At 37.7% G+C, this 25814-nt stretch overlaps 1 protein-coding gene across 1 annotated transcript; it reads left to right on the forward strand.

The window, feature by feature from the left end:
* The first annotated feature begins 3206 nt into the window (after positions 1 to 3206).
* LOC136152752 (transmembrane protease serine 11B-like protein) lies at positions 3207 to 24384 on the forward strand. The gene is made up of 10 exons (XM_065914129.1): positions 3207 to 3214; positions 5323 to 5438; positions 16160 to 16278; positions 16375 to 16442; positions 19504 to 19664; positions 20349 to 20387; positions 21178 to 21352; positions 22296 to 22555; positions 23299 to 23441; positions 24223 to 24384. The coding sequence occupies exons 1-10, from the start codon at positions 3207 to 3209 to the stop codon at positions 24382 to 24384; spliced, it is 1251 nt and encodes a 416-aa protein (XP_065770201.1).
* Positions 24385 to 25814: the final 1430 nt, after the last annotated feature.

Consider the following 25814-nt stretch of genomic DNA (forward strand, 5'->3'; position numbering starts at 1 on the left):
TACTTTAGAAAAGACATTTTAAACAGAAAGCAATTTGAAGTATGAAATCATATATTTCAAAAGTTATTAGAAGGGCTGGTGTGAAGGCCCTAGGCTGAACTTCAGGGATGACCCATAGAACAGTAGAGAACTGATGCCCAGAAGAGATAGCCACTGTGGCAGTATTGAATTCAATAGCTAAGATCCAGGGATCAGAAAGGCACTAGCAGCAACGATACTTCTACTACAGCCTCCTGACACCCGTAAGCTGGTCTGGTCTTTGCCTACTCCCAAATTGTTTCTTAGACCCTAGGAAGCTAGATACAGAAAGTAGAATGCTGCTGCAGGAAACAGAATACCCCTATGACCTTTAATCAACATAAATCCCAAGACAGTCTCATTTCTGCCTTAAAAGGCATTTGACTTGCTTCTCCCTTTCAAGTTTCATACAAGCGCATCTAGCTGGCAGAATCTATTTTGCATCCAGAATTCTAAATGCAAGGCAGTCTAGGAAATATCTTTTAAAGCTTTCCAGTCTCTACAGGATAGAAAGGGACCTTAGAAAAGATGATGAGTAAGGCACCACACCAGTTATAACCTCATTCCTGCCAAACAATATTGCATTACACAGGTACACTGTAATTTAACCATTGTTCTATCAATGAATATTTTGTTTCTATCTTTTCTGTTGAGAACATTGTAATAAATCACCTTATATATTCCTGTTTCAGTATATGAGCCAGGATAGGTGTCTAGATACATGCCTAGAAGTGAAACTGCTTAGTTATAGGGAATGTGTGTGTGTGTGCATTAGTCACTCAGCCATGTCTGACTCTAGCCCATAGGGAATACAGTGTTAAAATTAAATAGGTGATGTCAAGCTACTCTCTAAAGTTGGTGACTCAATTCTAATTCCTACCATCAATATACGAGAGTTCATTTTGAAATAGAATTCTTAATTTGTAATTTTAGTAGCATTATTGAATTGTTCTAATATGCTTCTATAATTATCCATGAATGGTATTAAGCATATTTTATGTTAATGTCCTTCTTTATTTCTTCCATGAATACTCTTAAAATCTTATCTACATTCTATATTACATTTAAAAAAATATTTTATTAATTTTTAGGAGGTCTACCTATTTTTGGATATTAATCATTTTATTTAAGCATATATGTTAATTGATGAACATCTACTGGATACTAAGAACTTTGATAAACATTATGAAAAACAAAAAAATATAAGCTATAGTTCTTGCCTTCAGGTTTAAGTAGCTTATATTTTCATTGGTATGATAGAACCCTCCACAAAACAGATTCAAATAGAAATCAATATGATAATTTATATTAAATTGAAAATGAGTACTGACGATAGTAAATATTAGGGGCCATAAAAAAAAGATTAAAGAGAGGCATTTAGATTAAAGATGAACAATTCCAGGGAAGGGTTGATGAAGGTCATAGCAATTAAGTTGGACCATGAAGCATGGATAAACATTAGATGGTAGAAATGGCAATCCTGGGTGTGTTAATCTTGGAGGTAGGAAAGCACTTGCCATTCAAGGAATGTGTGTGTGTTGGTCCTCAGTCATGTCCAACTCTCTGCAACTCCATAGATGGTAGTCCAACAGGCTCCTCTGTCCATGGAATTCTCTAGGCAAGAACACTGGAGTGGGCTACCATGCCCTTCTCCAGGAGATCTTCCTGACCCAGGGATCAAAACCAAGTTTCTCTGCATTGCAGGAAGATTCTTACCATTTGAGCTAACCAGGAAGCCACTCAAGGAATAGAACTGTGAGAAATAGCTCAAGGAAAGTCAAGTTTTAGGTAAAGTCATTGTGAGGATAATACAGTGTCCTGTACATTGTATCAAGCACTTGGCCTACATGATCTCAGTTGATAGCAACTACCTTACATGTGCAATCTTGTTAGTTTCCATTCCTACTTAAGAGAAAAGGGAAGCTCAGGAAGGTTTATGCCAAACAACTAGTTACTAGTGGTCCCGGCCTTGGGACAGAGGTCATGCCCTTTCTGTTAGAGCATGCTGTAATGGAACAGTATTGGTAAAAAGAAATGACATTCTAAAGGACCTTGATTATTAACCAGTGAGGTTTCTATTTTATCCTGAAAGCAAGTGAGAGTTTTGATGATTTTTAAATGAAGAAATGTTATGAATATGTTTTAGGAAGATGAATCATACCTATTAATATTATCATTCAGGTCAGTGTTCAAAAGTTTCCTCCTCAGAGAGGCCTTTCCTAACCACCATAAAGATAGCCTCCCATCATTTTCTGCCCAGTTATTCTGCTTTATTTTCTTTATAGCATTCATAAATATCTCATATTAAGTCTTTATTATTTTCTTGATTCACTTAGTAAAATAATGCTTGACTAGATCAGTTAACTCCACTTCCCATAAAGAATTATCAAAATAGAACTGATGAATCCTATACCAAAACCTACTTCCATCAGTAAATCCATTCCTTCAAAAATATGCAGAGAGTCCAGGGAGAATTTTTAGATTAAGTGTGTTTCCAATGAGTAATGCTGTGGCAGAATTTTTTTTTTAAATTGAAGTATAATGGCTTTAAAGTATTGTGTTAGTTTCTGCTGTACCATGAAGTGAATCAGCTATATGTATACATATATCCCCTCTCTCTTGAGCCTCCCTCCCATCCCCATCCCACCCTTCTAGGTCATCACAGAGCTCCCTGTGTTATATAGAAACTTCCTACTAGCTATCTATTTTACACAGGGTAGTGTATATATTGTAACAGAATTATTGCATCCAAAAAAAAAAAAAAAAACACAATGCACATTTAAGTCCTTTGTCAGAGACTGCTGTGGTAGGTACAGTTGGTTTCACTGAGGAGGAGCCACAGTATCAGGAAAGGGGTAGACAGAATCTGAGTCAGAGCACTGATTCACCAATTTGTGGTGATATTTCTTGGGTGGACCTGTCAGATGACCAACCCACATTACGTCTATGTCTTAGGATCCAACTCAAAGAGAATTTTCATTTCTTCCTTTAAATCACAGATCCAAGTTGTCATCAACACTTGTTAAACAAGTTTCCTTTTAATTGCTTTCTGCTAGTGCACCCAGCCCTTAAGATCCCAAGTATCACTGTGGTTAGTACATTTACCTGAGAACCACTGATCAGGACAAAAGAAGTACAGAAGTTTCCTTTATCGTTACTAACATCAACAGCCATTATATCAGTACATTATGTACAGGTAAGTGGAGACTTGCTTGACTAAAATTCTGACATAAAAAGAATGAACACTTCCCCCACTATGACTCCCACCCAAGGGTTGCAGTAAAACAATTGAGTTTGAGGGGAATTTGTAATTTTTCCACAGCTGTTTGGATTTCCTGTCTGGAGGCAACCCTATTATTTACATGTTGTATCTGGGATCTATAGGGGTTTATTTTTGTTTGTTTTTAGCAATTTGGGGAGTGCTTCAAAAAGCTAACATGCAGCTTAACATTCTGTGAATGAAAAACAATATTAATGTGTGACTGCTTTTTACTTAAAATTTTTTTAACTTTATATTGGAATATTTAGTTGATTAATAATGTGTTGGTTTCAGGAGTACGGAAAAGTGACTCAGTTACACACATATATATATATATGTATCTATTCTTTTTCAAATTCTTTTCCCATTTAGGTTATTACAAAGTATTGAGCAGAGTTCGCTGTGCTACACAGTAGGTCTCTTGTTGGTTATCTATTTTATATTTTTATTTATTAAAAAATATGATTGCTTTACAACATTGTGTTATTTACTACAGTACAGCAAAGTGAATCCGCTATACATGTACATATATCCCCTCTTTTTTGGATTTCCTAGCCATTTAGGTCAATGTGTGACTATTTTAAAGTGGAGGGAAGGAAGCAGAGAGATAATTTTCTTCTCTCATAAAGCTAATGTTAAAATGTTGTTGGTGGTAATGATTGTGAATCCTTCATTTTTGCTTAATATCTGTGGTTTCTGAAGTGCTTTCATGGATATAACCTTCAATCTCACAGTACCATTGCTTCATAAGTGTTCCCTATAGAATAATATATAAAATTATGTATTTTTATCTGTAAAATATTCATAAACTAGAATAGTGTAACTATGTATAGACATGTGTTACCTCAAGTATCTAACTTCATCTTGTGACCAATGATTATTCATTCCAACCTTTTAAAAACACACATGGAGTTTTCATTGCAATGTATACAATATACCAAAATTAACTGATCCTAATTTATAATATTTATAACATTATATATTAAACATTATAAATTAGGATAACTGAAATACAAACTCATACTTTACAGAAATATTTCTCTAAAAAATGTGCATCCTAACATAATACTCTTAATTAACTATGCTCCAATATAAAATAAAAATAAATTCATGTAAAAATGTTATTAGAAGGAGCATGCTCAGTCAGGGGATTCCTGGAGAGAAGGATTGGGAGTTTGGGATTAGCATATGCAAACTATTATACATAGAATGGATAAACAACAAGGTCCTACTGTGTGGCACAGGAAACTATATTCAATATCTTCTGATAAACATATTGGAAGAATATGAAAAGAATGTATATATATATATGTAACTGAATCATTTTCCTGTATAGTAGAAATTAACAAAACATTGTAAATCAGCTATACTTCAATGAAATAAATTTTTAATTTTTTAAAAAGAAAGAGCATGCTCACTGCAATAAAGCATACTAAGAATATTTTTCTTGAGCTAAAGTAAATATTGTTATGTGATTTCTTTTTTATTAAAAATGTTATGATATTTGTAACCCTGATATTTTCTTATTAGTCACATTTTTGGTCTATCAGTTAAGGAAAGAGCATTCACTCACACTTAAAAGTGGAGAAGAAACAAAAAGATTGTTTTGTTCTGTTTCGTTTTGCCTGGAAGTTAGTCATCACCTTTATGCTGGGTGGGTAATATTATTTTTATTTATAGAGCACCTCCTCCTTCTCCATCATTCTGACACTTGTGTGAAGTCCTAAACTGAAAGAATTGAAAGGATTAAGCCATTGTTTCTAAGCACTGCTTATTAGCCAGGAAAGTTTCAAGCCCTAGCTCAGTGAGTAACTTCTCAGGGTGAGGCAATAATCTGATTGCCTGGGGGATCTGGGGGAATCTTAAAGCATGGTTCCTCTCTCCTTCCATCCTTTCTTCTTTCCTTCCTTCCTGTCTTCAAATGTCTTTTGCTACTAATGTGTTTAGATTATGGATATTCTAGGGGTGAGCAAGAGAAAATAAATAAAGATTGGGAATGGCTGACTTTTCTAATATGTCTTTCTTTTCATATTCTTTACTTGCAGACCAGTGACAGTTTCTCGGCCACCTTTGCCACTGTGGGTGATTGTCCTCATTGTGTTTGGAGTGGTGGCGATCCTAGGAACCACCATTGGTCTTCTAGTTCATTTTCTGGCAGTAGGTGGGTAAAGAATACATTTCTATTTCTTGAAGTTTGTTGCAATTTTCATTTCTATTTCTACAAGACAAAGAAACAATTGCAAATAATAAATAATTTCCTTTTAGAAAGGCCATTAATGATCCAAGATCCCAGAAATAAGAATTGTCAACATTTGTCAGTGTATTACAGACATTATTTTGAATATACACAGGCAACATAATGTATGCTTTATAAAGACATGAGTGCATAGATAATTGGTAAGAAGTGAAAGTCTCTCAGTTGTGTTCAACTCTTTGCCACCCCATGGACAACACACCCATGGAATTCTCCAGGCCAGAATACTAGAGTGGGTAGCCCTTCCCCTCTCCAGGGTATCTTCCCAACCCAGATCTCCAACATTGCAGGTGGATTTTTTGCCATCTGACCCACCAAGATTCTTTACCAGCATAATGTATGCTATATAAAGACATGAGTGTGTGGAAAATTGGTAGATAGGCAGAAAAAGTAATCTACCAAAATAGTATCAAGGGTGTTATTTTATATTGATAATTAAAATATTATACTCATTGTATATGATGAAGAGAGAAGGAAATGGCAACCCACTCCAGTACCCTTGATTGAAAAATCCCATGGACAGAGGAGTGTGGTAGGTTACAGTCCATGTGATGAAGAGAAATCAAAGAATATTGAATTTTGACTATTTGTTTCTTGATAACAAAGATATTAACAATAAAAAGTCTTCTTAACATACATTTTAAAAAAGACTTTGAAAAACAAGAGAGAAGTTGGGAGTCATTTTTTAAAATCATGTTTTTGTTTTTCTTTTTTTTTGGTAGGTGATTTTTTTTTTCATTTATTTATATTAGTTGGAGGCTAATTACTTTACAATATTGTAGTGGTTTTTGCCATACATTGACATGAATCAACCATGGATTTACATGTGTTCCCCATCCTGAATCCCCCTCCCACCTCTCTCCCCATCCCATCCCTCTGGGTCATCCTAGTGCACCAGCCCTGAACACTTCTCTCATGCATCAAACCTGGACTGGCGATCTGTTTCACAATTGATAATATACATGTTTCAATGCTTTTCTCTCAGATCATCCCACCCTCACTTTCTCCCACAGAGTCCCAAAGTCTGTTCTATATGTCTGTGTCTCTTTTTCTGTCTTGCATATAGGGTTATCATTACCATCTTTTTAAATTCCATGTATATGTGTTAGTATACTGTATTGGTGTTTATCTTTCTGGCTTACTTCACTCTGTATAATGGGCTCCAGTTTCATCCACCTCATTAGAACTGATTAAAATCTATTCTTTTTATTGGCTGAGTAATATTCCATTGTGTATATGTACCAAGGCTTTCTTATCCATTTGTCTGCTGATGGACATCTAGTTTGCTTCCATGTCCTGGCTATTAAAAACAGTGCTGCAATGAACACTGGGGTACACGTGTCTCTTTCAGTTCTGGTTTCCTCGGTGTGTATGCCCAGGAGTGGGATTGCTGGGTCATATGGCAGTTCTATTTTCAGTTTTTTAAGGAATCTCCACACTGTTCTCCAGAGTGGCTGTACTAGTTTATATTCCCACCAACAGGGTAAGAGGGTTCCCTTTTCTCCACAGCCTCTCCAGCATTTATCGCTTGTAGACTTTTGGATAGCAGTCATTCTGACTGGCGTGAAATGGTATCTCACTGTGGTTTTGATTTGCATTTCTAGTTGGATCTCCTTGCAGTCCAAGGGACTCTCAAGAGTCTTCTTTAACACCACAGTTCAAAAGCATCAATTTTTCAACACTCAGCTTTCTTCACAGTCCAACTCTCACATCCATACATGACCACTGGAAAAACCATAGCTTTGACCAGACAGACCTTTGTTGGTAAAGTAATGTCCCTGCTTTTTAGTATGCTGTCTAGATTGGTCATAACTTTCCTTCCAAGGAGTAAATGTCTTTTAATTTCATGGCTGCAGTCACCATTTGCAGTGACTTTGGAGCCCCAAAAAATAAAGTCTGACACTGTTTCCACTGTCCCCCCATCTATTCCCCATGAGGTGATGGGACCAGATGCCATTATCTTAGTATTCTGAATGTTGAGCTTTAAGCCAGTTTCTTTACTCTCCTCTTTCACTTTCATCAAGAGGCTTTTTAGTTCCTCTTCACTTTATGCCATAAGGGTGGTGTCATCTGCATATCTGACGTTATTGATATTTCTCCCGGCAATCTTAATTCCAGCTTGTGCTTCTTCCAGCCCAGCATTTCTCATGATGTACTCTGCATATAAGTTAAATAAGCAGGGTGACAATATACAGCCTTGACGTACTCCTTTTCCTATTTGGAACCAGTCTGTTGTTCCATGTCCAGTTCTAACTGTTGCTTCCTGACCTGCATACAGGTTTCTCAAGAGGCAGGTCACGTGGTCTGGTATTCCCATCTCCTTCAGAATTTGGTTGTCTATTCTTGCCTCCTTTGTCAAATATAAGGTGTCCATAGGTACATGGGTTTATCTCTGGGCTTTCTATTTTGTTCCATTGATCTATATTTCTGTCTTTGTGCCAGTACCATACTGTCTTGATGACTGTGGCTTTGTAGTAGAGCCTGAAGTCAGGCAGGTTTATTCCTCCAGTTCCATTCTTCTTTCTCAAGATTGCTTTGGCTATTCGAGGTTTTTTTGTATTTCCATACAAATTGTGAAATTATTTGTTTTAGTTCTGTGAAAAATACCGTTGGTAGCTTGATAGGGGTTGCATTGAATCTATAGATTGCTTTGGGTAGCATACTCATTTTCTCAATATTGCTTCTTCCAATCCATGAACACGGTATATTTCTCCATCTATTTGTTTCATCTTTGATTTTTTTCATCAGTGTTTTATAGTTTTCTATATATAGTTCTTTTGTTTCTTTAGATAGATATATTCTTAAGTAGTTTATTCTTTTAGTTGCAATGGTGAATGGTATTGTTTCCTTAATTTCTCTTTCTGTTTTCTCATTGTTAGTGTATAGGAATGCAAGGGATTTCTGCGTGTTAATTTTATATCCTGCAACTTTGCTATATTCACTGATTAGCTCTAGTAATTTTCTGGTAGAGTCTTTAGGGTTTTCTATGTAGAGAATCATGTCATCTGCAAACAGTGAGAGTTTTACTTCTTCTTTTCCAGTCTGGATTCTTTTTATTTCTTTTTCTTCTCTGATTGCTGTGGCCAAAACTTCCAAAACTATGTTAAATAGTAGTGGTGAGAGTGGGTATCCTTGCCTTGTTTCCGACTTTAGGGGAAATGCTTTCAACTTTTCACCTTTGAGGATAATGTTTGCTGTGGGTTTGTCATATATAGCTTTTATTATGTTGAGGTATGTTCCTTCTATTCCTGCTTTCTGGAGAGTTTTTATCATAAATGGATGTTGAATTTTGTCAAAGACTTTTCTGCATCTATTGAGATAATCATATGGTTTTTATCTTTCAATTTGTTAATGTGGTGTATTACATTGATTGATTTGCAGATATTAAAGAATCCTTGCATTCCTGAGATAAAACCCACTTGGTCATGATGTATGATCTTTTTAGTATGTTGTTGGATTCTGTTTGCTAGAATTTTGTTAAGCATTTTTGCATCTATGTTCATCAGTGATATTGACCTGTAGTTTTCTTTTTTGTGACATCTTTGTCTGGTTTTGGTATTAGGGTGATGGTGACCTCATAGAATGAGTTTGGAAGTTTACCTTCTTCTTCATTTTTCTGGAAGAATTTGAGCAAGATAGCTGTTAACTCTTCTCTAAATTTTTGGTAGAATTTAGCTGTAAAGTCGTCTGGTCCTGGGCTTTTTTTTGCTGGAAGATTTCTGATTACAGTTGCGATTTCCAAGCTTGTGATGGGTCTGTTAAGATCTTCTATTTCTTCCTGGTTCAGTTTTGGAAAGTTATACTTTTCTAGGAATTTGTCCATTTCTTCCAAGTTGTTCATTTTATTGTCATATAGCTGCTGGTAGTAGTCTCTTATGATCCTTTGTATTTCTGTGTTGTCTGTTGTGATCTCTCCATTTTCATTTCTAATTTTGTTGATTTGATTCTTCTCCCTTTGTTTCTTGATGAGTCTGACTCACAGTTTATCTTCTTTTTGTCTTCTTCTTCTTGGACTCCTTTGATTCAAATGTTGAGGTGTTCCACATTGTCCCAGAGGCCCCTGAGGCTGTCCTCATTTCTTTTGATTCTTTTTTCTTTTTTCCTCTCTGCTTCATTTATTTCCACCATTCTATCTTCTACCTCACTTATCCTATTTTCTGTCTCCATTATTCTACTCTTGGTTCCCTCCAGAGTGTTTTTTATCTCATTTATTGCATTATTCATTATTAATTGACTCTTTTTTATTTCTTCTAGGTACTTGTTAAACATTTCTTGTATCTTCTCAATCCTTGTCTCCAGGCTATTTATCTGTAACTCCATTTTGTTTTCAAGATTTTGGATTATTTTTATTATCATTATTCTAAATTCTTTTTCAGGTAGATTCCCTATCTCCTCCTCTTTTGTTTGGTTTGTTGGCCATTTTTCATATTCCTTTACCTGCTGAGTATTTCTCTGCCTTTTCATCTTATTTAGATTGGTGTGCTTGGGGTGGCCTTTCTCTATTCTGGTAGCTTGTGGTTCCTCTTTATTGTGGAGATTCCTCCCAGTGGGTAGGGTTGGCCAAGTGGCTTGACAAGGTTTCCTGGTTAGGGAAGTTTGTGTCAGTGTTCTCGTGGGTGGAGCTGAATTTCTTCTCTCTGGAGTGCAATGGAGTGTCCAGTAGTGAGTTTTGAGATGTGTATGGGTTTGGTGTGACTTTAGGCAGCCTGTATATTGATGCTCAGGGCTATGTTCCTGCATTGCTGGAGAATTTGTGTGGTATGCCTTGCTCTGGAACTTATTGGCTCTTGGGTGGTGGTTGGTTTCAGTGTAGGTATGGAGTCTTTTGGATGACCTCTTGTTAATTAATGTTCCCTGTAGTCAGGAGTTCTCTGGTGTTCTCAGGTTTTGGCTTAATCCTCCTGCCTCTGGTTTTCAGTCTTATTCTTTCCATAGCCTCAAGACCTCTCTATCCATACAGCACTGATAATAAAACTTCTAGGTTAATGGTGAAAAGATTCTCCACAGTAAGGGACACCCAGAGAGGTTCACAGAGTTATGTGAAGAAGAGGAGAGGGAGGAAGGAGATAGAAGTGAGCAGGAGGAGAAAAGGGGGGAACCAAGAGGAGAGAGACAGATCTAGGCAGCACTCTGTTCCCTAAGTGTTCTCCGCAGACCAGAACACCCACAGAGATTCACAGAGTTGGGTTGAGAAGAGAAGGGGGAGGGAGGAAATAGAGGTGACCTCCTTTCAAAGACAATGCGCTGCTTTTCTGGGTGCCTGATGTCTTCTGCCTGCATTCAGAAGTTGTTTTGTGGAGTTTGCTCAGTGTTCAAATGTTCTTTCAATGATTTTGTGGGGGAGAAAGTGGTCTCCCCATCTATTCCTCCACTGTCAAAGGCTAGGTCCAAAATCATGTGTTTTAACTTTGGACATTATGTTATTCATATCCTGCTATGAAAGTTTAAAAATAGGTACACATACTTGTCATCTGTCTGTCACACTTCCCAGTAGTTTGTTACCAATATTATTATCTTTCACTGTCAACATTTATAGCACTTTATTTTGGTTTATAATTATAATTACTACAGTTGTGGAGTTTTGAATGAATATATCTTCATATTCAAATATTCATATGCTCACCATCACTCCTTTATCCATGACTTTGCTATGCTTGGATATTTTTTTCCTCCTAAGCTTTATATACTTTAGTTTTAAGAATCAAACTATCACAGCTTTTTATTAAAAAAAAGCAGGCCCTCCTCTGCTACCCTTATTTCCCATTTCTCAGAGCAAACGTTTTCTCAGAGCAACCGTTTTCAATTCTTTAAGTTGATTCTTAACATTGCTATCCCTGGACTTTTCAGCTGTTGATATCTATTTACTTTCTACTGTTCATGTCATACTTCACTCCCTGGCTACATGGTTGTTGATTTAGAATTTCCCTTTAGTGACTTTCTAAAAATTATTTTCAACTGTCTACTGGGTTTAACCCACTAATGCCTGGATTTCTTTTTTATTATTTTATTCACTTGGCTGTGGGCTTCCCTGATAGCTCAGTTGGTAAAGAATCCGCCTGCAGTGCAGGAGACCTCGGTTAGATACCTGGGTTGGGAAGATCCTCTGGAGAAGGGATAGGCTATCTGCTGAAGTATTTTGGGGCTTCCCTGCTGACTCAGCTGGTAAAGAATCCACCTGCAAAGCAGGAGACCTGGCTTCGATCTCTGGGTTGGGAAGATCCCCTGGCAAAGGGAAAGACTACCATTCCAGTATTGTGGCCTAGAGAATTCCATGGACTATATAGTCCTCAGGGTCGCAAAGAGTGGGAAAGCAACTTTTACTTTCACTTAGTTGTGGAATGTATGTTCCAGAAGCTTTCAGGAAAGTTTACATTTTGACAACTCACATGTCTGAAAATATCGAAACCTACTTTTGACCTTAATTAACAGTATAGAATTCTGGTTGAAAAAAGTTTTCCTTCTGAATTTTGAAGTTAGAGCTCTATAATCTTCATGCTTTTATAGTTTCTGCTAAGAATTCTGATGACATTTTGATTAGAAACTTTTGAATGAAAACTCTTCTCCTACTCTCCCATCTTCTGAAAACTTTTGGATTTTTTTCTTTGTCCCCAGTATTTTGAAATTTCATGGTAATTTGATATAATCTAGATTTTATTTTTATTCATTGTGCTGACATTTAGTGGGTCCTTTCAATCTAGAAACTCACATGCTTCAGTTCCTGAAATTTTTCTTAGATTATTTCTTTGATAATTTTCTAGCCTTTTTACCCTCTTTCTGGGGCTCCTGTAATTTTGATATTAGGCTTCCTAAATGTAGTCTCTAATTTTTTTTATCTGTTTCTTTCTATTTTTTCATCCCTTAGTATTTTTAAAAATGACTTTCTTGGTCATTTTCTCAAGTTTATATTCAAATCTTTTACTGAATTATTGATTTCTGCAGTTATATGTATAACTGCTTTTTAATTATCTAGTTATTCCTTTATATAACTTCTTGGTTTTATTTCTTACAAAATTTTCTCCAAATATAATAACCTGTTTTAGTTTTTAGTCTCTTTCCTCAAATGTTTTCTCTGTTTATTTTGGCAATATTTCACATTAGATCTTGTCTCAAATATATATGTTAATCTTTCAGCTCAGTGTCTGCTAATATTTAAGATTGGAGGTTAAAGAGCTGGCTGAAGCTCACTATGAAAGAGGCTGTGTTATTTAGGTGGTTTTGTTGAGAGAATTCAAGTTACCATTACGTTTAGATACTTTTTCTTGAACTGGTTAGAGTTCCTCGGTGTAGAAACTTCATTTGTTTTACATGAGCATATTCTGGGCTGGGGGAAAAATCAAGTGGGGTAGGGGAAGAGTTCAGCATATACATTTTTAGAATGTGCACATACTTTCAACAGTGTCTCAGTTTCACTAATCCAGAAAATTTAGCAGTTGGGGAAGACACTGGGATGTAGTTGCTTCAATCATTTCAATTCAGTTCAATCGCTCAGTCGTGTTCAACTCTTTGCGACCCCATGAATCGCAGCATGCCAGGCCTCCCTGTCCATCACCAACTCCTGGAGTTTACTCAAACTCATGTCCATCGAGTCGGTAATGCCATCCAGCCATCTCATCCTCTGTCATCCTCTTCTCCTCCTGCCCCCAATCCCTCCCAGCATCAGGGTCTTTTTCAATGAGTCAACTCTTCGCATGAGGTGGCCAAAGTATTGGCGTTTCAGCCACGGCATCAGTCCTTCCAATGAACACCCAGGACTGATCTCCTTTAGGATGGTCTGGTTGGATCTCCTTGCAGTCCAAGGGACTCTCAAGAGTCTTCTCCAACACCACAGTTCAAAAGCATCAATTTTTCAGCACTCAGCTTTCTTCACAGTCCAACTGTCACATCCATATATGACCACTGGAAAAGCCATAGCCTTGACTAGAGGGACCTTTGTTGGCAAAGTAATGTCTCTGCTTTTTAATATGCTATCTAGGTTGGTTATAACTTTCTTTCCAAGGAGTAAGTGTCTTTTAATTTCATGGCTGCAATCATCATCTGCAGTGATTTTGGAGCCCCCAAAAATAAAGTCTGACACTGTTTCCCCATCTATTTGCCATGAAGTGATGGGACCAGATGCCATGATCTTGGTTTTCTGAATATTGAGCTTTAAGCCAACTTTTTCACTCTCCTTCACTTGCATCAAGAGACTTTTTAGTTCCTCTTCACTTTCTGCCATAAGGGTGGTTTCATCTGCATATCTGAGGTTATTGATATTTCTCCCGGCAATCTTGATTCCAGGTTTTGCTTCTTCCAGCCCAGAGTTTCTCATGATGTAATCTGCATATAAGTTAAATAAGCAGGGGGGCAATATACAGCCTTGACAGACTCCTTTTCCTATTTGGAGCCAGTCTGTTGTTGTTGTTCCATGTCCAGTTGTTCCAGTCATGTTGTTCCTTGTCCAGTTCTAACTGTTGCTTTCTGACCTGCATACAGATTTCTCAAGACCAGACCACTTGACCTACCTCTTGAGAAATCTCTATGCAGGTCCAGTGGTCTGGTATTCCCATCTCTTTCAGAATTTTCCACAGCTTATTGTGATTCATACAGTCAAAGTCTTTGGCATAGTTAATAAAGCAGAAATAGATGGTTTTCTGGAACTCTCTTGCTTTTTTGATGATCCAGTGGATGTTGGCAATTTGATGTTGGCAGATCCTGTGCCTTTTCTAAATCCAGCTTGAACTTCTGAAAGTTCAAGGTTCACATACTTTTGAAGCCTGGCTTGGAGAATTTTGAGCATTACTTTGCTAGCACATAAGATGAGTGCAATTGTGCAGTAGTTTGAACATTCTTTGGCATTGCCTTTCTTTGGGATTGGAATGAAAACTGACCTTTTCCAGTCCTGTAGCCACTGCTGAGTTTTCCAAATTTGCTGGTATATCGAGGGCAGCACTTTCACAGCATCATCTTTTAGGATTCAAAGTAGCTCAACTGGAATTCCATCACCTCCACTAGCTTTGTTCGTAGTGATGCTTCCTAAGGTCCACCTGACTTCACATTCCAGGATGTCTGGCTCTAGGTGAGTGATCACACCATTGTGATTATCTGGGTCATGAAGATCTTTTTTGTACAATTTTTCTGTATATTCTTGCCACATCTCCTTATTATCTTCTGCTTCTGTTAGGTCCATAACATTTCTGTCCTTTATTAGCCCATTTTTGCATGAAATATTCCCTTGGTATCTCTAATATTCTTGAAGAGATCTCTAGTTTTTCCCATTCTATTGTTTTCATCTTTCACATTTTAATTTAATTATGGCATCTGCCTTTCTGTATTAATACAGAACTTGTAGTTTAACAATTAAATTTATCATTTAATTATATCCTTATTAGTATCTCAAGTATGCTTTTATCCATATCGAGCCTTTTTCTCCCACAAGATAATCTTCAAAGGCAATGGTCATACTACAAAACAATGTTAACATTTTTTTTTTAGTGTTTACTATATGCTGGGCACTACTATCCAGTATCTAGCATATTCCTAGATGCTTACTATCTATCACATATTAAGGGTAAGATGCATTATGTATCAAACAGCATAGTATCTATAAAAATTTAGAAAGAAAATATAATGGATTAGATGTGGGCTTCAGAGTCAGACAGGTCAGAAGGTCAGGTATTGATACTTGGCTCTTTTTAGTACCTAAGTGATGTTAGGTAAATTACTGAATACCTCTGAGACCACATTTCTCTTGAAAAATGGATATTCTTCATATGGTTTTTATAAAGTATCTTCACATAGTAGATGCTTAATGGTAATTTTTTTTATATATATTTACTTCTTATTTTACTTATTTGGCCAGGTCTTAGTTGTAGCACATGGAGATCTTTGATCTTTGTTGCAACATGCAGCATCCTTAGTTGCAGCAGGTGGGATCTAGTTCCCTTATCAGGGACCAAACTCAGAGCCTCTGAATTGGGAACACAGAGTCTTAGCCATTGGACTACCAAGGAATTCCCAACAATTTTTATTTATACTCCAAAAATTGATTATTCTAGACAGATATCATTTATAGAATGCCCTAGCTTTCCTCATAGCTCAGTTGGTAAAGAATCTACCTGCAATGTTGGAGATCCTGGTTTGATTCCTGGATCGGGAAGATCCGATGGAGAAGGGATAGTCTACCCACTCCAGTATTCTTGGGCTTCCCTTGTGGTTCAGCTGGTAAAGAATCTGCCTGCAATGTGGGAGACCTAGGTTTGATCCCTGGGTTGGGAAGATTCCCCTGAAGAAGGGAACGGGCTACCCACTCCAGTATTCTGGCCTGGAGAATTCCATGGACTATACAGTTCATGGGGTAGCAAAGGGTCAGACTCGACTGAGCCACTTTCACTTTCACCTGTCTCAATCAAGATGTAACTCTTCTTTCTGACCTTTGTCTGATATAGATCTGCTCCATTATTGGTCTCACAAATACTTTCTGCAAAGCGCAGTTTATCTAATCAACTGCCCCAGAAAGGTTCACAAGGCTTATCAATATATAATATGAACACATTATTTACTGTTAATAGCTGGTATTACCGTATAATCTATATCTGGATTTGCAATCCACTTCACTTAAATAATCATTGGATCATTTCCTTACCTCACAGAAAACAAGACCTACTATTACCAAGGTAGCTTTAAAGTGCTGAATATCCCAAATAATAGAAATTATGGAAAGGAGACATCATCAGAAAATAACTATCTTAGCAAAATTCTTGAGACGAAGGTAAATTAGTATTTTCTTATACTTAGTTCATTGTTAATTCTCTGAAACATAAATTTATTACTGGAATTTGATGTGACTCTATGTTCTCTTTAACAGATGTCTGATGCATTTCAGAGTTCTAGCATTTACAGACAATACATCAACTCTCAAGTCATCACACTGGTGTAAGTAACTAATAACTGTTAGAAAAGATACCAACCTACCACATATATCATTATATTTCAAATACCACTATAAAAGGAGTCTGTTGACAGATTACAATCACTAGCCAGTAAGTTACTAATGAATGACATCATCCTAAGCTAAATATCAGGTTAATTGTTTATTTAGCATACAACTAAAACAAAGTTTGAGCTATTTAGTGAAGTTCATTTTTAGTGACACTGAGAATACATTATTTCTCAAAATACATATGAATCATTTCTCTAATATTTAAAGTTTTTATGTTCAGCAAATACTAACTGGTCTCTTAGACCAATGTTTGATGGTGTAACATTTTTATTTAGCTGTAACATAAATACATATCTTGTTTTTCCATGTTTTTCTATTCTTGTAAGTTAGTTAAACACCTTGGAGAACCACCCTAGAGTTCTTTTAGGGTAGAAAAGAGCATATCTACACCAGACTTTGATGCCAAGTAAATCCTTTTAGTGGCCACAACAGGAAGCGAAATAGCTGTCCTGTGTTTTCTGCACAAGTTTGCAGAAATATGGACTAGCTAATGGAGCTCTGTGTGCTGTACTTCATCGCTGTTGTGTCTGATTCTTTGTGACCCCATGGACTGTAGCCCACCAGGCTCCTCTGTCCATGGGGACTCTCCAGGCAAGAATACTAGAATGGGTTGCTATGGCTTCCTCCAGGGAATCTTCCCAACCCAGGGATCAAACCCAGGTCTCCTGCATTGCATGTGAATTCTTTACTGTCTGAGCCACCAGGAAAGCCCAAGAATACTGGAGTGGGTAACCTATCCCTTTTCCAGGGGATCTTCCCGATCCAGGAATTGAACTGGAACTCATATATTGCCGGCAGATTCTTTACCAGCTGAGCCACCAGGGAAGTCCAGTGGAGCTCTGGAATAGGAGTAAAACAACCTGATGCAGCTTTGCTACTTAGTAATCCTCGAGTCTTGAATGAATCACTGTATCACTCTGCTTCCCTGTCTGTGAATAGTGATAATAACACATACACTGCATTCCTCATAAAACTATACTCAAGATCAAAAAAGATAATGTATATGGAAATGTTTGCAAGTAAACACTTTTCCAATGAAGGCTATTATTGCTTTTACCTTAATCAAGGCCACCAGACTATGTCTGCCCTTCTTCTGCTGCTCCTGGAACTCAAGCAGACTCCTAGAATTGCAGAATGGTTCAAAAGCTCAACTAGAATTAATTTTGGGAATTGATTTTAGTATTGGAAACAGTGGGAGGCTAACACTAAAGGGTATCTTTCAAACAGGACTGCAACCACCCTAAGGCTTCTGCTTGGTTTTCCCACACACATAACTTTGGTTATCTATAGGAAGTGTGAGCCCATGGAAAGTGATGGAGAGGCTACAGGTCCAAGGTTTTCATTTGGGCACATCTTGCTGATGGCGCAGACAGTAAAGAATCTGCCTGCAATGTGGGAGACCCAGGTTCAATCCCTGGGTCTGGAAGATGCCCTAGAAAAGGGAATAGCAACCCACTCCAGTATTCTTGCCTGGGAAATTCCATGGACAGAGGAGCCTGGTGTGCTACAGTCAGTGGGGTCACAAAGAGACACGACTGAGCTTCTAATACTTTTGACTTTCAACTGCTACTATAATCAAACTTGTATTAGCTGAGTGCTACCTAGGAATGACTATTTATTTATATAACAAAAGATAATCATTCATTAGAAAGATCTAAAGCATAATAATACCACTTCGGACACTAACCTCAGAGATGCTTGACAATTCTTACAAGTCCATTAGCCAGCCTCTTGGACTGCCCCCACCTGCATTCAAATACCAACCAAATCTGTCCTGAACATGACAGTCAGGTTAATCTTCCACAAGCACAGCTTTATTCAACAACTTCTCTTTACCACTACCCCTTGGCTAAGATTCAAATCCTCTTCCATCTGATCTCAGTCTCCTAGACTGAGCTAACTTGGCGTAGAGACAAAGTGCATAGTGTAATGAGCCTGGGTTAGGAAGTTAATTGTACTGTATCTGGATCTTAGTTTAATTACTGTGTAATCTTTAGCACATTGCATGTTTACGTGCTCAGTCATGTCTGACTCTTTGAGATGCCATGGACTGTAGCCTATCAGGCTCCCCTCTTCATGGGATTTTCCAGGCAAGAATACTGGAGTGGATTGCCATTCCCTTCTCCAGGGGATATTCCCAACCCAGAGATTGAACCTGGGAAACCTGCATTAGCAGGAAGATTCTTTGCCACTGTACCGCCAGGGAAGCCTCTGAACACACTTTCAAAGTCTCAAGTTTTCCTGGTCTGCAAAAGGAAGTTAATGACACCTAAGGTGCAGGGTTGTTGTGGAGACTAAGTGTGATAATAAATGTGATAACATAGTACCTGGAACACAGAAGATACCCAGTAAATGCTAGTTAATATTATTGCCATCCAGTTATTCTGCAGTACTATTCCTCCTTTGCTCTGCCTGATAAGCAAGTTTTGCTTGATGATGAAATAGTGATAAAAATATTTTAAGGTCTAGTGTGTATGTTACCTCTTCAATAAAAATTTCTCTGATACTTTAAGTAAACCATGACTTGTCTTATTTTCAGATAAGATAAACATCTTATTGCTTTGCCTCATTTATTATAAGTCATTTGTATAGATATCATCTTTCTTAGAAATCTGGAAACTTCTTGAGAGTAGGAACTATGTTATAGTCACCCTTGTATCACCCCATAACACCTCGTCACTTTTCATAGCAGCTCAATAAATGACTGATGAATGTAGGAATAAATGATCCCAGTTCCTATGTGATACTTCTACTCCATGCCTCAAGCCTTTCCTACACTTTTAGATGTGTAGAACCACTTGTCTTCTAAACTGAATCGCTGTATGCACACTGTCACCCAGCAAAAACGTAGGCAGCTGGATGATCCTGTGATTAACCTAAAGTGAAGGTACTACGCACACCTACAAAAGAAAAGAAAAGAAGATATAAGAGGTCAGGGAATAAAGACATAATGCTCATTTTTAGCAACATGTGAAATCTTTACTGTGTTTTTAGTCCTGCTGACAACAGTGTGACAGCATATATATGGCTCGTATTCAAGGCGCCCAAATCAGCGAAGGAAAACACAAGAAGAGGAATTGAAAGCATCTTACGTCAAATGCTGAAGAACCACTCAGGATCCTTGACTACAGATCCTGATTCGCTTACACTTGAGGGTAAGCTTATGTTCTAGATCGAACCAGTGTCACTTTCATCTTTTTATCCTGGACATATGTCACAAGCCCCAGGCACAAAGCTGATTCTCATTTTTTTAAAGAAAAGTCATGGTTTTATATCAGAGCAACAGTTCATATTCTTCATTATTAAAACACACTTAGATCATAATAATGCCACACCTTAAAATTGGTTCTCTGAGGGGAAAGCTGCTCTTTACTCTAAAGTAAGTAGTAAAACTTTGAACAATCCTTACAGTAGTGATATATTCTTGTATTCTTTTCATGATCTCCTATGACTTTCAGAAATAGGATTCGATCAGCCATTATAAGACAAGTCAATTTTTAAAAGTTATTTTTGTTTACTGACAGGAATCAGTTTCATCTGGAGGTCTTCCTGTTCTTCAAAGGAAATATACTAGTAATTTTCCACTTTGAATGATATAGAATACAATTCCAATTAAATAAAAAGATGTTTCTCATGTGGAACTATGAAGATGGTATTTCCATATCTCACATTCATATATAGTAAAAGAACAATTCAAATAAGCCAATATTTTCTCCTTTCTGTTGACACTTTATCCTGAGATTCAAAATTATTTCTCTCTGGACCTACCATCACCAGCCCCAGGGTTAGTGACTAATGCTAGTCATTAAATTTACAATGGGCCTTTTCTTCTATTTCAGAAATCAGTAAGGTCAAAGCTGAAAAGATAATCAACAACCGTAAGTTCAGATACTTTTTAATTAAATGTATGTGATTATGTAAAACATATGGATCAAGATTTGTTATTCTGAATCAGACACAGTTCTAATTGCTTTACATGTAACCCATTCAATCCTCACAACAATCCTAGATAAGTATTACTATTATTTCTTTTGGAAGGACTGATGCTGAAAAGCTGAAGCTCCAATGTTTTGTCACGTGATATGAAGAGTAAACTCATAAGAAAAGATCCTGATACCGGGAAAAATTAAAGGCAAAAGGAGAAGGGAATGGTCAAGGATAAGATGGTTAGGTAGCATCACTGACTCAACGGACATGAGTCTGGGAGACAGTGGAGGACAAAGGAGCCTGGCCAACCATAGTCCATGGGGTCACAGAGAGTCAGACGCGATTTAGCAACTGAACAACAAAAATGATTATTCCACTTTAGAGATGAGGAACCTGAAGCATAAGGAAGTGAAGTAATTTCCTCAAATTCATCCAGCTTGTAAATGATGGGGCCAGAATTCAGACCACGGAGTCTGGTTGCAGCGTCCACGTACTTAATGGTGTCTTTATCCACCTTGCACAGTTTCCATATCCTCCAAGTGCTGAAGAGTCTTGGAGATACTATGATGGGTAGGAAGGTGATCCCGGGGTTGCTAGTGATTCCTGTGTAGATTGCATTCTGTTCCTTTCAGGGAGAGACATTGTCAGATAGAACACAAGGATAACTCAGCTCAATCTCAGTTTTGTAATCAAACAGGATCTTTCTATTCTCAACAGTATAACACCGACTCTTTCTGACAGGCTGTGGGAGACGACCAAGGATGTCAGCTACCTATGATAGAATCAAGGGTGGCTCCACTGCTCAGGAAGGAGAGTGGCCCTGGCAAGCAAGTCTCAAAAAGAACGGCAAACACTACTGTGGGGCGTCTTTGATCAGTGACAGATATCTGGTGACGGCAGCTCACTGCTTTAAAAAGTAAGTTCATCATATTGCCTGAGGTCAGGGCTTCCCTGGTGGCTCAGACAGTTAAAGACTGCCTGCAGTGCAGGAGACCTGGGTTCGATCCCTGGGTTGGGCAGATCCCCTGGAGAAGGGACCAGCTACCCACTCCAGTACTCTCGCCTGGAGAATTCCATGGACAGAGGAGGCTGGTGGGCTACTGTCCGTAGGGTTGCAGAGTCGGACACAACTGAGGGACTAACACATTATTTTAGGGAGGCTAAATGTCCAGTTTACACCTGTTATCCCAGGGTAATCAGCAATAGGATTCCTTCTCATTCCCAAGTGTTCTGGTTTGAAACACAAATCATATGATAAGCCAATCTAAGGCTTTCCTACCTTATCAGTAAGATTGGAAAAAGTCATTCATTCTTGACATCTTATTTCTCACATGATTCTTATCTCTCATCACTTCATACTCCAGACATCCCAAATGACTTGCAATTGTTATCATACATAATCCTATTTCATACCTCCTTCCCACTCTGCACCTGCCTGTCTCCTTTTCTCCTTGTCTTTTAGGCAAGTATGACTTAGTTCTATAGTTTCATCAAAATACTACTTTTCCTAAGAAATCGTCCAGTCTCTAGAGCATGCAGATTTAAGTCCTCCTATTTTGTGGTCACACAACCATTTAGGCAATGATAACTTTTTGTGTTCATGCCCATTTTTCATTAGATTTAAATTTCTTGAAGGCATGAACTATTTAATTTCTACATCTTAATCATCTTACATAGTGTAGGTATAGGGACTCAAAGAAGATTTTTCAAGTGAATTTTAAAAAATCAGATTGTATCACTGCTAATGGATTGCAAGGCAAGAAATTGTCATTAATGTCATAAAAAGACTATAACAGATGCAACCTGTACCTCTATTTCTCTGAAATAAATGCAAAATACATGGTTTTTGTTTCTTTTAGTTCACGAGATCCAAGGAACTATACTGTCACCTTTGGCACCAAAGTAAATCTCCCCTATATGCAACACTATGTGCAGCAAATTTTTATTCATGAAAACTACATCAAGGGTGAACTTCATGATGATATTGCAGTTATATTGCTTACTGAAAAAGTTTTATATAAGAACGATGTCCATTCAGTTTGTCTTCCTGAAACCACACAGATTTTTCCACCAGGTGAAGGAGTTGTTGTCACAGGATGGGGAGCACTTTCACATGATGGTAAGTTAAGTTTTGAGTAGGAACTTAATATGCAAGGTACAAAAGAAACAAGGGGAAAAAAAATGATCTAGGGACAGAACAAAAGGATCATTTACCCCTGGAGGCCCAGTACTTCCAGGAAATGGTTCAAGGAAGGTGCATATGAAGTAATGACTTTGCAAATCCTGGATTTGGAACATTCCAAGGAGGCCAGTTTGGTACTGTAAGCTCCTTGACCTGGAGTACGTAACTAAAAAGGTGCTGCTGCAAAGATGTACGAAAGGAAATAAGGACAAAGAAAGACAGCATTAGAAAGATGTTTCAAACTATCCTTTAAAAATTTCTTTTTCTTTGGTTTGAGTGAGGGAATGGGGTATTTTCATTCTTAGAATGTGAAAGTGAAGTCGCTCAGTCATGCCTGACTCTTCAAAACCCCGTGGACTGTAGCCTCCCAGGCTCCTCCATCCATGGGATTTTCCAGGCAAGAGTACTGGAGTGAGTTGCCATTCCCTTCTCCAGAGGATCTCCCCAACCTAGGGATAACCCGGGTCTCCTGCATCACTGGCAGACGCTTTACCATCTGGGCCAGCAGGGAAGCTCAATTCTTTACAAATCTCTTTTTCTTTGGTTTGAGTGATGGAAAGAGGCTTTTTCACTCTTAAAATAGAGTCAAATACATGTCTTATATAGAGAGGACAAAGCTAGTTTTCCATCCTGCTCTGCTAAAGAGCAACTCTTTTGCTGATAATGTTTGTGTCCATTAGGTGCATACCCAGTATTACTTCAGAAAGCACCTGTGAAGATTATTGATACAAACACTTGTAATGCTCGGGAAGCATATAATGGGATGGTACAAGACACAATGCTATGTGCTGGGTACATAGAAGGAAATATTGATGCATGCCAGGTAAGTCCGGACATTACTCACACTGACCATATAGTATATAAGCAACTATTATTTTATGTAAATGATCAATATGCAAGTAATTCTGTGCTTCGGTTAATTTACTTTTTACAATCCAGTCAAACTCCCTCTCGGCTCTGGGACTAAAGTAATTGTCCCCTACATGCCACATGTGTTTAACAAATACATGTTGGACTTACTCCGAGTTAAGCACTGACTGAAGTCCTTTACAAATAAGAACCCACTTAATCCTCATCACAACTTTGTGATGTAGATGCTATCATTACTATCATTTTATAGATGAGGAAATCAAGGCAGAGGAAGGTAATTTGCAAAAGGTTACAAAGCTAGCATGTGGGAGAACAGGTATATAAACCAAAATAGCCTATCATCACAATCCACACACTTAGCCATATTTCACTAAATTCTCAGTCTCAGAAATGTTTAAATTACTTCTAGACTACTTCTTCTACTTTGTAGCCTCATGGCTACAATTTTGTTACATTTCTCAGATATGAAGCCTGCTACTCCAAATATATCCATAACATATGTCTCCCAAAGCTTTCTCATGGAACACTTATCAGTTCATGCTTCAAGACTCAAGTTTACCCCAAAGAGCCCCAGGGAATATATAGGCTAGTCTATCACAGTTGAGGTTAGATTTACATCATACACCCCACAGTCTCTATGAAGCGTGAACCACAAGCTCATCTGGGCTTACTAGTTTGTATATGTAAAGTATCTGGAGGTAAATTCTCCATAATGACACATATTTTTTATTTAGGGTGACTCTGGAGGACCACTAGTTCATCCCAACTCTCGAAATATTTGGTACCTTGTTGGAATAGTGAGCTGGGGAACAGAATGTGGTACAATCAATAAACCAGGAGTCTACACACGAGTGACTGCCTACCGCAACTGGATTGCCTCAAAGACTGGTATCTAAGAAGAGAGCATATTGTAGACACTGTTTTAGGTCATTTTTACCTCTTACTTCTAAGCCTTATTTAACATGTATTTTAAATTGGTGTGTATAATAATTATTGTGAAAGAACTGTGGTCCTGAGGGAATATTTATGAACTTTAAGCAGAATTCGACAGAACAAAAACTCTCATGTCTAGTTGAGAAAAGCCTAACTAAAGAAAATGTTCCTATCAAAATGTACCATTACTATTTGTTTTCTATTTCTCGTACCCACATCACAGTTATCTCTCCACACCATAACACTCTTGGTTTTAGTCATTCAGACTTTCTGGAATTGAGAAAATATGTCCTTGTTCACTGCAGGTTAGCAAGCCTCACTCTAGGAGACTAAAACCAACACCTTCTGAGAATTGGTTGGAACACACTGTATATGCCTTCCTTTCTATCTTTTGTGGAAGGGATGTAGCTGTGAACTAAATCTGGCCTGAATTTAGGCATGGCTTAGAGAGTCTTCTATTTGTCATGGGGTCTCGATCAACTCTTGAAATCACTGTTTAAGAATTTCACCATAAGCAAAATTAGGCAAAACAACACCTTTTTGACTTACAGAAACCAGGTACACTAATTCTGCTGTGTTCATACAGGCTTCTGTGGAGATTCTTCATTTGTAACATGTAAAAAAAGAGTAGATATGAACCATGAAAGTATATTTTAATTAAAACAAATTTAAAAGCAAACTCTCTTTGTTCAATATGACATTTTTTTTTCTTTTCTTTTTCTTCTTTTTTGGTTTGTTTTTTGTTTGTTTTCTAGTCTTTTACTTTTGACCTTCTCTCTCTCTCCTTTTTTTTTTTCCTGTTATTCTTGCCACTTGGTTCACAACTTGTGAACCCTCTCCAGGGTGGTAAAAAGGCTACCTTGTTCATTTTATTAATTTCTGAGAGCTTAATATTGAAACTCCAACTAAAAATCTTAATTTATCTACTTAAACAATTGTAATATATAGTGGAACTATATGTAATTTTGTTCTGTGTTTTCCAAGTCTCTAGTAAATTTGTTATCATATTTTACTAATTTAAAAAATAAAAAGAAAGATAAAAAGCAAAAAAGAAATCGTCTTCAAGGCTGGAAAGAGAGGCTTGGGCAAGTGGCGGGGGGAGTAAGTGGTAAGTGGTAGGGAGGTTGGGGGTGGGGAAACAGTGGGTGTGGCCCTCAAAGGGCCCTGGAGGCTGGAGGCTCCTGGACACACTTGAGGATGATGCTGGCCCAGCCTCAGCAGAATTGAGGCTCCACACAGCCTGTGGAGTTTGGTCTGGTGATCACACACAATCTGAATGAATTTCAGCTTGGAGTCTAGGAAGTGGCTCTCCAGGAAGCCACAGAGGTTACAGGCAGAGCCCAGGCATGCCTCCTCTCCCAGGCTAAGGCAGTTTGCATAGTGGGCACGCTGC

The sequence above is a fragment of the Muntiacus reevesi genome, chromosome 22 (genome assembly GCF_963930625.1).
Source record: "Muntiacus reevesi chromosome 22, mMunRee1.1, whole genome shotgun sequence".
NCBI lineage: Eukaryota > Metazoa > Chordata > Mammalia > Artiodactyla > Cervidae > Muntiacus > Muntiacus reevesi.

Excerpts from the sequence above, each read along its gene's own strand:
- LOC136152752 (XM_065914129.1), top strand. Across the intron at positions 16,279-16,374 it reads GCAAAATTCTTGAGACGAAG|ATGTCTGATGCATTTCAGAG; the intron begins GTAAATTAGTAT and ends TCTCTTTAACAG. Across the intron at positions 19,665-20,348 it reads TGATTCGCTTACACTTGAGG|AAATCAGTAAGGTCAAAGCT; the intron begins GTAAGCTTATGT and ends CTTCTATTTCAG.